The 14,812-nt window shown below is 44.4% G+C and overlaps 1 protein-coding gene across 1 annotated transcript in view; it reads right to left on the bottom strand.

Annotated features, from left to right (window-relative positions):
* Nucleotides 1-8,346: 8,346 nt before the first annotated feature.
* The window catches only part of CSRP1 (cysteine and glycine rich protein 1), a 48,572-nt gene continuing 42,106 nt past the window's right edge, over nucleotides 8,347-14,812 (bottom strand). The window contains exons 5-6 of the mRNA XM_033917727.1: nucleotides 13,535-13,628; nucleotides 8,347-10,508 (exon numbers count right to left, since the gene is read on the bottom strand). Of these exons, the coding sequence (XP_033773618.1) occupies nucleotides 10,432-10,508; nucleotides 13,535-13,628 (171 nt within the window). The 3' untranslated portion in view covers nucleotides 8,347-10,431. The remainder of the gene's footprint in view (nucleotides 10,509-13,534; nucleotides 13,629-14,812) is intronic.

The following is a 14,812-nucleotide window of genomic DNA, read 5'->3' as shown; positions in this document are numbered from 1 at the left end:
CTAAGGGGGACGGACCCTTATTCCTTGGATTAATCCCTTTAGACCAGTGGTCTCCAACTCAAACCCCTTGCAGGGCCCCATTTTGGATTTGTAGGTATTTGAAGGGCCTCAGAAAAAAATAGTTAATGTGTTATTAAAGAAATGACAATTTTGCATGAGGTAAAACTCTTTATAGTTTATAAATCTTTCCTTTTGGCTAAGTCTTAATAATAATATTGTCATTTATAGCTAAAGAGACATATGATCAAGAAACTGTTTTATTTTACTTTTGTGATTATGATAAACATACCGAGGGCCTCAAAATAGTACCTGGCGCATGTGGCCCCCGGGCCATGAGTTTGAGACCACTGCTTTAGACTCACCAAGCTGCTGCAGCTGAGTTTCTTGTCATAGCCAGTAGAATTTCCAGTCTATCCACCATGAATATTTCATAAGATGAATCTGCATATCTTAGAGCGATGTCTCTCAAACTGTGTGCCAAGGCACAGTGGTGTGCCCCGAAGAGACTCTGGGTGTGCCACAAGAGATTCCAGAATTTTACTTTATTTTTAAAAAATTCCCTTCATAAGTATACACGAGAATAGATGACAAGTGTGTCACGTATGCCAAAGTCTGTCAATGTTATGAGTGTCTGTGCACGTAAAGATACAACCACCCAGACAAGCATCATTCTTTGTCATGATTGGTCCTTGAAGATTAAAGGCAAGTAATTTTAGTTTCGATTTTGTCGAGCAAGCTTTGCTACTGTTTGGATCTTCTTATTGTTTCTCATTTGGATTTTCAGCTCTGACAGAAATTAAATAGAAAAAAATGAGAACGACTGCAGATGGTGGATGATGAAACGCGCTTCTGCTTGTCAACTATCGAGCTACATTTTGAGTTAATTTGCACTCAAAAACAAGCACATCCATCGCATTGATTAGCAATTCTATTCTATCTATTTTAGTTTCACCATAGTTACAATTACCCATACATAGCTGAAAGAATTTTAACCCCCTCCCCTGCTTTTACGAAGCCATATTAGTTTTTTTATCACTAGCCGTGTCAGTATTTGCTCCGACACTCATAGAATTCCTATGAGCGTTAGAGCTAATACCACTGGAGCCAGCGATAAAAAAGCTTAACACAGCTTCATTAAATGGGGGTGGGGGATGGGCGGGTGGAATAAATAACTTCTAAATTTAATTTTTTGTTGGTTTTGCAATTTTATCATCTCAATTATAATGTGCTGCGAAAAAAACATTTGCTCCGTTTAGTGTGCTAGAGCAAAAAAAAAAAAAAAAAAAAAAGTTTGAGAGACACTGCCTTAGAGACTATTCACATGCGTATTTACTGTGGATATCCTGAAAACCTCCCTGGCTGTGGAGTCACCAGGACCAGAGCAGCCAGTTCCATGGGTGCTTGAGCACCCCCAATATTGAACAAACTCAATGACTGCATCCAGGGAGTGCACGCCCAATCATTTTTAAAAATTGGCTTCTATGACCGGGGCACTCTTGGGAAGCCCTAGGATGGTGTTGAGTCATTTTCCTTTGCTGTAAAGGGGCCGGGCATTCCTAGAACACAGAGGTAGGCAATTTAGCATTTTAAATGCCACAAACAGGTTGGGCCCATCTCCCTCCCCACTGGATGCTATGTTGGCCATAGTTTGTAAATCATTCTTTCAGAAAGTAGAACAAAGTAACCCAATATGCCTTTTTTTTTTTAGATTTAGTGAGATATCAAATATTTTAATAAACATCAACATATTAAGGTTTAGGTTTGTATTTGGTTAAGAACATAAGAATTGCCGCTGCTGGGTCAGACCGGTGGTCCATCGTGCTCAGCAGTCCACTCACGCGGCGGCCCTCCGGTCAAAGACCAGCGCCCCAACTGAGACCAGCCCTACCTGCATACGTTCTGGTTCAGCAGGAACTTGTTTAAGTTTGTCTTGAATCCCTGGAGGGTGTTTTCCCCTATGACAGACTCCGGAAGAGCGTTCCAGTTTTCTACCACTCTGTGGGTGAAGAAGAACTTCCTTACGTTTGTACGGAATCTATCTCCTTTTAACTTTAGAGAGTGCCCTCTCGTTCTCTCTACTTTGGAGAGGGTGAACAATCTGTCCTTATCTATTAAGTCTATTCCCTTCAGTATCTTGAATGTTTCGATCATGTCCCCTCTCAGTCTCCTGTGTTCGAGGGAGAAGAGGCCCAGTTTCTCTAATCCAGCCCCTTCACCATCTTAGTCGCTCTTCTCTGGACCCTTTCGAGTAGTACCGTTACTGATTAGATTTTTTTTAATGTATCCCATAACCCCTCATACTGTTATGATTTTAAATGGAGAAGGTGGCCTAGTGGTTAGAGCTTCTGGCTCAACACCCTGAGGCTTTGAGTTCAATCCCAGCCTTCTCCTTGTGACTATGGCTAAGTCACCTAACTCACCACTGTCCCAGGTATCACAGTTAGACTGTGGGACAGATAGGGAAAGTACTTAAGGGTATCTGATTACTATTCAATGTATTATGAACCGCTTTGGGTGAATCTCTTCATGAAAAGGTAGTTAATAAATCAGAATAACTAAAAAGAACAGGTTGCACTGATTATCCCAGAATCACAAAAACATTTAAAGCAGGAGTCCTCAAGGGCCACATACAGGATTTGATTTTATTAGAAACATTGAGGGAAAGAGAAAAACTAACCCCTTATGTACTAAGGTGTGCTATGCTTTTTAGCGTGCACTAAACGCTAACGCGTGCAAGTTATCCTACGGGCGGAATACGGAGGAGGGCACCTTGAAGCCATCCCCAGATTTACTAGTGTCTCCCCCCCCCACAGGACCCTTGTGTTACATGGGAACTTAATATAGCCTACCCTTCTGCACCAAAGCCAAGCCCAGATTTAAAATATTAAGAGCAGAGAGTGAAATGCCAGATCCGCCAGTTCAACTCCCCTTTCAGATTCCAGCTCTTAAGCTTCTGTTTTTCATTAGGCTTAAGACAAATGTTATTTTAAATGTCCGCATTCCAGTCATTTCGATAATGTATAAACACCCAGCGGGATGTGCAACGCAGGGTCTCGAGCTCTCGCTGCTTTTCCCCCAGCTGCTACTGGGATTTGGCTGGTGTGGATTTGAATCCTGTATGTTTACGGCTGACATAATGGGACTGCATCAGGGATTAGAACAGTCTGATAAAAACATTAACCTCACAGCTAAAATAATTCTTGTATTGTGCTATATTCCTGTGGTAATACTTTAGTTTATTCACACTGTGGTGATACTCTTAAGAAAACAGCTGACATCTGGTATATATAGAAACAGAATATGACGGCAGAAAAGGGCTGTAGCCCATCAAGTCTGCCCACGCTAATGACCCACCCCCAGACTTCACCCCGCTAGAGATCCCACATACATATCCCATTTCTTTTTAAAATCAAGCACGCTGCTGGCGTTAATCACCTGCAATGGAAGTTCATTCCAATGATCGACCACCCTTTCGGTGAAGAAATACTTCCTGGCGTCGCCATGAAATTGCCCGCCTTTGATTTTCAGCGGATGACCTCTTGTGGTCATAAGAAGTTGCCTCCGCTGGGTCAGACCCGAGGTCCATCGTGCCCAGCAGTCCGAAGGTCTGAAGGTCCTTTAAGAAAGAAGATATCGTCTTCCACCTCGATGCGGCCCGTGATATATTTAAATGTCTCAATCATGTCCCCCCACGTTCCTCAAGCGAGGTGCATTTTCCCCCTAAAATGGAATCTTTAGGTATGATGATTATACCCAGAATAGGGTTGTCAGATGTCTGGATTTCCACGGCCATGTCCTCCTTTTGGGGACACATCCGGGGGTCTGGACAGCTTTTCAAAACCTGGCCATTTGTCTACGTTTTGAAAAGAAATCGCATTGGGAGAGGGAATCCGCACATGCGACATGGTGACATCACATGCACCTGCACATTTGCGTGACATCATCACATCGCATCCATGCATGTGTGGATGCCTTTCTGCCCGACAAAGAGGCAGCGGGGGGCGTAACGGGACAGAGATGGGTGAAACTGTGCGGGCAGGTCTAGAGGGATCCGGATTTTACCGACGTAAAATGTGGTAACCCTAATCCAGAAGGAACTCAAAACATAGGGCCCTGCTGTATAGAAAAATCACAAAGCAGAAAATAAGGCAGCCTGCTTCTCTCTCTCTTATATAATCATTTTTTTTTATGTTGAATCGATTTTTATTATTATCAAATAACACAGAACAGACCAATAAGTCAGAACCACAGTAACAAAGGAAAACAGCAGAAACAAAATAGGAGATCCAACAATCCCACCCACACCACCCCCCCCCCCCAAACCCCCTAGTCTGAAACGAGAAAAAGCGAGTGCAGTAGGCTTGGACTCAGATAGCCCACTGCCCAAGACAAGAAGGAACACCAACACAGAAAGAAAGAAGGAAGAGAGCAAAGAAGAAGAAGAAAGAAAGAGAAAGAAGCATACCTGGCACCCCTCACGGATGGAACACAAGCCCAGGTCTCCGAAAAAGTCACAAGGAATTTAGAATGTCACTTCTAGCCCGTGGTGAGAGTGAAAAAAGGTAAGAATCCCAGATCCGAAGAAAGAGTCGCCTCCGTCGTAAGCTATAAGACGCATCTTTACACTCCAGCAGCAGCAGAGCATGCAAACGGTTCCTCCATTCCCAAAAGGATGGAGAAAGTTCCCCAATCCAGACAGATAGAATTACTTTCTTCCCCAAGACCCCCACCCGTCTCATAAACTGCCGCTGACCCGAATCAGACAAGCGGAAGGCCTCATACTTATCCAGCAAGAGACCAGCGGCAGAAAAAGGTAATGTAGTACCAAAGACGCTCTCCACATATGTTACAACCTGCCGCCAAAAACGTTTGATTTTCACACAAGACCAGAAGGCATGGATAAACGAATGGGGTTGCTGGAGACACTTAGGGCATAAAGGAGAGTCCGTGTAACCCGAATAATATAACTGACTTTTCGTAAAATAGCCCCGATGAAGAACCCTAAACTGACACTCCCGTAGATCTGCATTAACGGAAACTCCCGGGAGTCTTGCAATCAAGGAAGGGAGATCCAAAGCGTCTCGTGCTATCCCCAGATCCTGGCACCAACGGGCGTGGAGGACAGCTCGATCAGCTGGACCCAATAATCGATGGAGATCCTTATACAGACCCGAAACTGTAAACCCATCCTCCAAATAGGGATCTAGCAGCGTCGCAAATTTGTTCTCAATAGGAAAAACCAAAGCGGCTCGGGGGAGGGATCGAACATAATGTTGAAGTTGCCGAAACGCAAGAAAGTCTCCCACAGAGAAAACACCCGACCGGACCAAAGCATCCCAGGACAGTAAAGAACCATCTGCCTGAAGAACATGGGTAAGTAACGTGAAGTCCCGGGATGCCAATTTACGAAAACTAGCAGTCTCCATGCCCGGGCTGAATTGCAGATTCCCCTGAATAGGTAAGTATCTAGTAGTCGAGGGAGTACCCTTCCAGGAGTCCAACACATAAGACCATATGACACGTAGCGAGTGCAACAACAAACTCCCCCGAAGAGCCCCCGGCAAGGCAGAACGGGGCGCGTGCACCAAAGACAAAATATGCCAAGGTGCAAAAAATTCTTTCTCATAACATTTTGGAGTAAAATCCCGACGATCCGAAAGCCACTCCCCCAAAAAACGAATCAAACAGGCAGCATTATATAACCGAAAATGTGGTAGCCCCAGTCCCCCTCCTCCCCACGCGCCGAGCAGATAACGCAGCGCCACCCTTGGTCGCCGTCCCCCCCAACAAAATCTAGAAAGCATAGAATGTAACTTAGTAACATCCCGTTTCAAGAGCCATAAAGGGAGCAACTGCAAAGTATAAAGCCATTTTGGAAAAAGAACCATATTAAACAAATTGATCCTACCCGACAAGGACAGAGGAAGAGGAGACCAACGAGCAAACCACTCAGCCGAAGAACTGAACAAAGAATCAATGTTAACACGATATAACTCGGAAGTACGAGGCGTCAGCAGAATCCCTAAATAACGAAACGAAGAAGAAGCCCATTGAAGGGGAAAGGGTCCAGGCCAAGAATCCCGCAAGACCGAGGATGTGGCCAACGCCAGAGATTTATCAAGGTTAAGCTTAAAACCCGAATAGTCTCCATATTCTTGAAAAGTGGCCATCAGATTGGACAGAGACATTACGGGTTCCGAGATATGGACCAGGAGATCGTCCGCAAATGCCGAGATCTTAAATTCGGAAGAACCAATTCGAATACCCGGAATAGCTCCATTAAGCTGAATATCACGGATCAAAGGGTCTAACGACAGAGCAAAAAGCAATGGTGAAAGGGGACAGCCCTGACGCGTGCCACGACATATGGGGAAGGAAGGAGAACAAAGACCATTGGCCCACACAAAAGCTGTAGGAGAGTGATAAAGCACCCGAATCGCATCCTGGAAAAAGCCCGTAATGCCATACCGAGTTAAAACCTCGAATAAAAAATTCCAAGAGACCCGGTCGAAGGCCTTCTCAGCATCGAAGCTGACCAATAGAGAAGAAAGTTGGGTTCTCTCCACGAATTCCAAAGACGCCAATATAGATCTAATGTTTTTCACACTAGTACGCCCCTGCACAAAGCCCACCTGAGGGGAAGCGATCAACTCAGGAAGAACACAAGCCAATCGATTAGCCAAAACCTTGGCGAACAACTTGGCCTCCACATTCAGCAGTGAGATGGGGCGATAAGAAGAAGAGAGGGCTGCATCCTTATGGGGTTTCAATAGCACAACTATTTGAGCCGAAGTGAGAGACTCCGGAAGGGCACCCCGTTGGATAGCTGCTGTGAAGGTATCAGCTAAGACTGGAGCCACCGTAGGAAGTAAGAGTTTATAAAATTCCATCCGGAAACCATCTGGTCCGGGGGCCTTTAACAAGGACCCCTTCTGTATGACGCCTGCCACCTCCTCTGCCGTTACAGGGGCATTAAGTTTAGCTACCGCCCTATCAGACAGGCATGGAAGGGAGAGGCCATCCAAATATGCCGTGCCGTCCATTAAATCAGATTGCTGTGAATAAAGCTTCCTATAATAGTCAAAAAACACTGCATTAATCTCGGCGTCCGTCCGGACCAAACCCCCCCCTGCCGCTCGAAGTTGCAAGATATGTGTACGTCCCGCCGAACGACGGACCACCTTTGCCAGAAGCGCCCCTCGTTGATTCCCATGGCGAAAGAATTGATATCTATAATAAGCAAGTGACTTGACTGTTCTAGCATGCAACAATTCCTGAAGCTTACACTGGGAGGCTAAGAGCTGGGAACGCAAAGAGGAAGCGTGAGATAGACTATAAAGCCGACGGAGGTTACCAATCCTACGTTCCAACTGCAAAAGCTCCCTATCCCGAGCACGACGTTGATGGCTGGAATAGGCCATAATCTCACCACGGAGGACCGCTTTCGCAGCCTCCCAGAAAAGCGTAGAATCAGCCCGATGGCCAATATTATGTAGTTGATAGTCAGACCATTTTTGAAGCAGGAATTCCTGAAATCTCGAGTCCTGATACAAACGGAGTGGAAATCGCCAACGGAAAGATCCCGGTGGGGAGACATCCAAGTGCAAGAGTAACAATAGCATGGCATGATCGGAAACGTCAAAGGAACCAATCGAGGCCGATTCAATCTGAGAAAACAAAGCGCTAGAGGTCAGCCAGTAATCAATCCGGGATAAGGACGCATGGGCTCTAGATATATGAGTGTAGTCACGCTCACCTGGGTGAAGCGTCCGCCAAACATCAATAACGTCCAAGGAGGAACAAAGTAAAGAAATACCTTTAGTAGGCTGCATCCGATCCTGGGGAGCAGGAATTGATTTATCCAGCAAGGGATCATGAACACAATTAAAATCTCCCCCCACGAGCAATGGCACATCCGACTGTTGGCCCAGAAGGCGAATAAGTGAGGAGAAAAATCGAGAGTCATAAGTGTTAGGAGCATACACATTACAAAGAATCAGGGGCCTATGATTAAATAGTACCTTGGCTATGATGTACCTACCTCCAGGATCCGTCCACTGCTGTTGAATAACAAAGGGTAGCCCCTTCCGAATCAAAATCAAAACCCCGGCCTTACGATTGCTCGCAGGTGCCCCCAAATGCTGACCCACCCACCAAGTCTGTAGTTTAGCATGCTCCGCTGCTGACAGATGCGTCTCCTGCAGAAAGACCAAATCAGCTCTCTGACGGTTCAGGGCTCTCAAGATCTTATGTCGTTTAATAGGCGAAGTGACACCATTTATATTCCAAGAAATACATCTAAGAGGCTTCATAAGAAAATGGATATAGACAAAAATCAGGCAAAAATCCAGAAAGAAAACATAATCATTTTTATTGAGGAAACAAGCTGGGTGAAATGATGAAACAGGAATGTGTAGTGTCCAGTCAGGCTATTTCTAAGGCTTGTTGTGAGTAAGGCCGTCTTCCACAAGCATACAGAAGAGGTGAGGTACACTGCTGGTATCACTGCACAGTCTGCATTGAAGAGTCCCAAAAAAATGCATAGCTGATGACCACTTCTTGCTCAATTGCATTGGCCATTCATGTGAGCTTTTGCCCACTATTGATACAGAAAAGGAGAAAAGCAATGGGGACTAGTCTTGTGAGCCCTTAGAGCAGAGCTTTTCAACTCTCTCCTGGAGGCATCAGATTCATCACCAACCTACTCCTTGTGGTAACTGGCTGACTAGGTGTGGCTCCAGGAGACAAGTTAGAAGCACTGCCCGAAAGAGCTCATTGAAGAGCTTTAAATCAATAAAGGGGGGCAGGTGGCACTAGTCGTAGGCACCAACTTTTCATAGTGATTGGGGGGCTGCTAAACTGAATATTAAATTGCCCTTTTACTAACAAAGAGAAGGAGTTCTACTCAATAATTGGGGTGCTCAAGCACCCACAAAGCTGTCACCTATTCCTCTAATACAGGGGTCTTAAAGTCCCTCCTCGAGGGCCGCAATCCAGTCGGGTTTTCAGGATTTCCCCAATAAATATGCATGAAATCTATTTGCATGCACTGCTTTCATCGTATGCTAATAGATCTCATGCATATTCATTATGGAAATCCTGAAAACCCAACTGGATTGCGGCCCTCGAGGAGGGACTTTGAGACTCCTGTTCTAGTATGTTCTCATCCCACCCCCACCTTTCAGAGACAGAAGTTAAGATGGATGAGGGATTTTTTTTTTCCTACTTCCAACCCACGATCCCTAAGTTTTGCTCTATCTCTATAGCACAAGAAAAGCTGAAGTCAAAAAGCAACGCAAGATCATGCAGGTCCGTAGAAGCACACTCCTGCCTATGATTTCGACAAATATTACAGAACTTGACTGTACTGTAAGGCACTGGGCCAGGGATAAAGCCCCTTCTCGAGGGCCACAATCCAGTCGGGTTTTCAGGATTTCCCCAATGAATATGCATGAGACCAATTAGCATACAATGAAAGCAGTGCATGCAAATAGATCTCATGCATATTCATTGGGAAAATCCTGAAAACCTGACTGGATTGCGGCCCTTGATGAGGGACTTTGACACTTGTGCACTAGGCCAAGCCAGAGCATGCTTTTAGCACCCAGGAAACAAACCAAAGCCTTTTAAAGTAAGCACAGTGCTGTCTGCTTTCTGTTCCGTCTTCTTCCACTGTCCCCACTGAAATCACAGCATGTGGCGAACGCCTCGATTAACAGCAGCTGTTGCACCTAAAACTGCCCCAGTGCACAGAAGGACATGGGATGTTGCTTGACCACAGACTATCTGGTTTTCTCCATGAACGAGCGAGATGAGCCAGCCACATGCTGGTGACATCATCTGATGAAGACGATTTTCTCTCCCAAAGCTCAGAGGAAAACCTTTAGCTCCTCCCTCTGAGCACATGCTGGTAGCCAGCTATATATATATCCCTAGGGTAACCCCTTAATGCTTCAGTTTACCTTATCCTTGCCCCTGTCCAACAGACTGATTCTTCTATGTGCTCTAAAAGATCCCAGCGCAAGCCACGTTGGGTTTAAAAAAAAAAAAAATGTCTTTAAGTTGCAAAGTGGAAAATATCCCCAAGGTGTGTGTCTGATGCCTCGATATGGCTCATCTCATGGTTACCTGCCCCCCCCCCCCCATGACTGCAATTGCTCCTCCTCTCCACTCCCCCGTCCCCGTCCCCATCCCCTTCAGATACTGTTGCAGTTTAAGGAATCTTATACACAGACTGTCCTATAGGGTGGATAAACGCTGGTGCTTCTCTTTAGAATGTTGACATGGTGATGACGTGAGCAACACATACAAAAATGTTATTTCCATCTAGTATATTGCTAAAACATGTTAAAAAACGTGGAAAGGAGCCATTGAGGAAGTCCTGGCTTTGGAAGGCTGCCAACTGGCTGGGGCTTGGCTATTTCTCCCTTCTTACTCAGTGTGGGCGAGGGCACCAGCTCCCTGGCCAAAGCCAAACCCTTTGGGTCCAAAGTTCTTGGCGTAGCACGCTGGAAAGAGGTAGAAAAAGAAAGGGTTAATGATAGTGGGGCTTCAGGGCTGTAGGCAGAGATGACTACTTCTCTCTAGGTCTCTCATTAAGAAATGCAATTATCTATCATTGAGACTTGACATATTGGAAGCAGCTCTCTTGCCAATCCTTCGGGAAGGCACATGGCCAGAAGGAAAATAGGATCTGGAATGTGCTGGGGCGCTGGCTCAAAAAGGTAGATAAACTTCCTAGGTGAACTTTTAGCTGTACACCCCCCTCTCTGGGGTGGATCAAGCCTTAATGCTGCCCGTCAGTCCACCATTTCTTTTCGTCTTCAGTATTTCCAGGGTTTGTTTTTTTTAAGCCGGTACACACCAGTAGGGAGTACCAGTACTTTTTTTTTCTGCCTTATGACTCCAGAAAAAGGAGCTCACTCAACCTTCTAGGGAGATATACTTAAATTCTGTGATGATATAACAATATAACCACTGTTATCACAGCTCTAATAAAACTTAAATTATTAATTGTAAGTAAAGTGCTCAGACCCTTCAACCAAACTGTTCACTGATGTCACTAAACTATGGTCTCGCTGGAACCATTACTGCCTTTACTGTCCCATCACCGCCCTCTGTTGTCGCACCGATGTTCCAAGTGGACTAAAAACAAGATCAGAAAAGCTGGAACAAACTTATCTTAGATGGTGTTGGGGAGGCTTGTTGAGTGCACTTTCGGCGGCCATAGACTGAATCTGGCGTAAGTGCTAGTGCTCATAAGTGAATGCAGCACAAAGCCATTAGAATAAAATGCCCCCCCCCCCCCCCCCGAACTTGAGTTTTGCACTCTTCCTCAGGAAGAGTCTTGGCGATTTCTAACTCAGGACAAGGAAGACTGAGCGGTTCATAAACAACGGCGCGAAAGACAAAGGCGCGCGCCGACAACTGAGCGCAAGATGGAGGCACGCGCCAAAGAAAATTACAGTTTTTAGGGGCTCCAACGGGGGGTTTTGTTGGGGAACCCACCCCCCCACTTTACTTAATAGACATCGCACCGGCGTTATGGGGGTTTGTAACCCTCCACATTTTACTGTAAACTTCACCGTTTCCCTAAAAACAGGGAAAAATTGAAGTTTTCATTAAAATGTGGGGGGTTACAACCCCCCAAACCCCCCACAACGCCCCCATGCCCCCCCCGTCGGAGCCCTAAAAACAGTAATTTTGAGCGGCACGCGCCTCCGCGCTGCGCTCAATTGTCTGGGTGCGCCTTTGTCCCGGCGCGCTTTTGACCTGACACCGACTGAGCTGCCTATGTCCTGAGTTGGTTTTCTTCTTGATGTGCATTTTTCCCTCCCTATTGTTCTCTCCATATATGGTTCTCCTCTGAACTTTAAAACACTGAATTGTAGTTCTGATCCCTCTTACCTTATGTATTAGTCGGTCTGTAAGTCTGTTTGTCTAACCCATTATTTTAAATTGTATATTTAAATATATGTTTATACTTTTCCCAATTTTGTACCTTGCTTAGTAAAACTAAATAAGCGATTCATAAATCTAAAATAAAAACTTGAAAGGTCTGAGCACTAATTTACTTTACATTTACTTTAATTTACATATGATAAAATTCTACAAAATTGGAATGAGGAGTTGGGAATTCAGATTTCTCTTCTTGATTTTACTCAATCTATTAATAGACTACCAAAGATTATAAAAGGGTGTGTTTGGAGAGAATGTACTTATAGAATTTTGCATAGGGCTTATTTTTCCCAAATTCAAGCTTTTCATGCGAATTTAATAGATACTCCAATTTGTATTAAATGTAATAAAGATCCTGGCACATTATCTCATGCTTTTTGGTTGTGTCCTTTGATCAACTCATTTTGGTCTGCCATCCTATTATTTTGGGGTTCTTTATGGGGTAATTCGATAGTGGGTTGTCCCAGGGGAATAATTTTTGGTAAAGCATCAGCTTGTGGGGTTTTTGGCCAACTAAAATGTCTTTTATTTTGCAAAGCCTGTATGATTGGGCATAAATGTATTATGCAATTTGGGTTGCAGAAAGAATCTCCAAGTTTTTGGCATTGGAGGAATCAATTACATCGCTTATTTTTATTTGAAAGTTGGGAGGTTCGAGGTTCGCCTAAAAAAAACTCGTCTTTTTATGGACGTTTGGGATCCTTATATTCAGAATCTTTCACCAAAAATACGAAGTTTGGTTATCAATGATTTATTATGAAAATTAGGTTTAATAATTACATTCCCGTTATTTATTTTAATTCTTTATTTTTGTCAACTTTCATCCAGGGTGAGGGATTTCATTTTGGGGGAAAGATAGGGAGTAGGGGATGGAATTAAGGGGGGTGTAGATAAGATTGAATTAATTCATATGGAAATTAAATTTGAAAGACTGATTTAAATTTGTATGAAATATTATTGTAATTCTTATTGTATTGAATGTATTTTTGTATTATCCTATTATACTGATTATTTGATTCTTTCAATAAAAATTGTTATACATAATTTACTTATAATTAATAATTAAGTTTTATTAGAGCTGTGATAACAGTGGTATATCCAGAAAAACAAGGACAGATTAAGATATCCGGGTTTTATGTCCATTGCTTTTAACAGAAGTAAAACCCAGATGTCTCGATTCGCCCTCTTTTTTCTGGAGCTATAGGGTAATCCTAGCCTGGGGGTAACTCTAGAGTATTACTGGAGGGTGCAACCTTGTAAAAAAAAAATATATATATATATCAAATGGTTCCAGGGGCCTCTCCAAAGAGCTTTGCCTAAAATTTGAACACCTGCTAAATTCAACGAGGTTATATGGGGAATGGTTGAGATGGGTCTGGTATAGCTATCTTCTATTGCTTTCAATGGAAGTAAAACCCGGATGTCTCAATCTCTCCTCCTTTTTTTAGAGCCGAATGGCAACCCTATGTCTTCAGGATCTGCTGTTCTTTGCTTTAACTACAAGGCTGCAACAGTCAGTCTGATATAGTGATACTTTCTGGACTCGGCTATTTTTGTCATGCATTTTCATACCAACCTTTACAGTAGATTTCATTGTCTTTGTCTGCCAGCGTGGTGGACTCCAAGCTTTTTCCACATTTGGCACATCGGAAACAAGATTTGTGCCAAGACTGGGAAGAAAGAAACAAAGCAGATAGTGAGCTGGAAACTGTCTTTACAGAAAAGCAAACGAACTAAAGTTTCAGGCTGTTCATCAATCAAGGGCAACTGGTTTCAGATCAATAGGCAGTCCTGGCTTTATCCCACTGTCTCCCTATTTTACAAAACTGCGATAGCAGTTTCTAGGGCGGGGAGCCGCGCTGAATGGCCCGCGCTGCTCCCGACGCTCATAGGAACTCAATGAGCATCGGGAGCAGCGTGGGCCATTCAGCGCTAGAAACTGCTATCGCAGTTTCGTAAAAGGAGGCCTGTATCTTAAGGCGGAGGGATCAACACAGTCCTCAGGACACTCCTAGTCTGTCAGGTTTTCAAGATACCCACAATGAATATGCATGTGATAAATCTGCATGTGCCACCTCCATTGTATGCAAAAAGAATTTGCCCCTGTACTTAACCGTGGGAAACCATCCCCATGTCATTCTTTAAGGAGAGAGTATGAATGGCCACAGCCACTGACCATCAAGCCTTGCATTGGAGAATGCTGGTGTAGAAGGACTGAGGTTGAGATAAGACACTAAAGCACAGGTGTCAAAGTCAGTCCTTGAGGGCCGCAATCCAGTCGGGTTTTCAGGATTTCCCCAATGAATATGTATTGAAAGCAGTGCATGCAAATAGATCTCACGCATATTCATTGGGGAATTCCTGAAAAACCGACTGGATTGCGGCCCTCGAGGACCGACTTTGACACCCTTGCACTAAAGAATGACACTGGATGGTGGGGACATAAGACCATAAGCATTGCCATCCTGAGACAGTCTGAAGGCCCATCAAGCCCAGTATCCTGTTTCCAGCTGAGACCAAACCAGGTCCCAAGTACATGGCAGAAGCCCAAATAGTAGCAACATTCCAGAGCTGAGATTGTGATGTCATAAAGCCTCATTCCACCAATGCCTAAGAGCCAACTCCATCAGTGATGTCACAATGGCTTCATTATCCTAGACTTAGCTCACATAAAAATCAGAGTGCGACTGGCCACAGCCACTGACCCTCAAGCCTTGCACTGAAGAATGCTGGTGTAGAAGGGCTGAGGTTGAGATTGACACAGGATGGTTTTCCACGGTTATCCATGGGGACGGTGACAAATTCTGTCACTGTGTCATTTTCTAATTGCAGATCTATCTTCTGCATATTCACT

Source organism: Geotrypetes seraphini, chromosome 13 (assembly GCF_902459505.1).
Source record: "Geotrypetes seraphini chromosome 13, aGeoSer1.1, whole genome shotgun sequence".
Classification (NCBI taxonomy): domain Eukaryota; kingdom Metazoa; phylum Chordata; class Amphibia; order Gymnophiona; family Dermophiidae; genus Geotrypetes; species Geotrypetes seraphini.
Note: the sequence above shows the minus strand (reverse complement) of the source record. Positions and strands in the feature narration are given on the sequence as shown.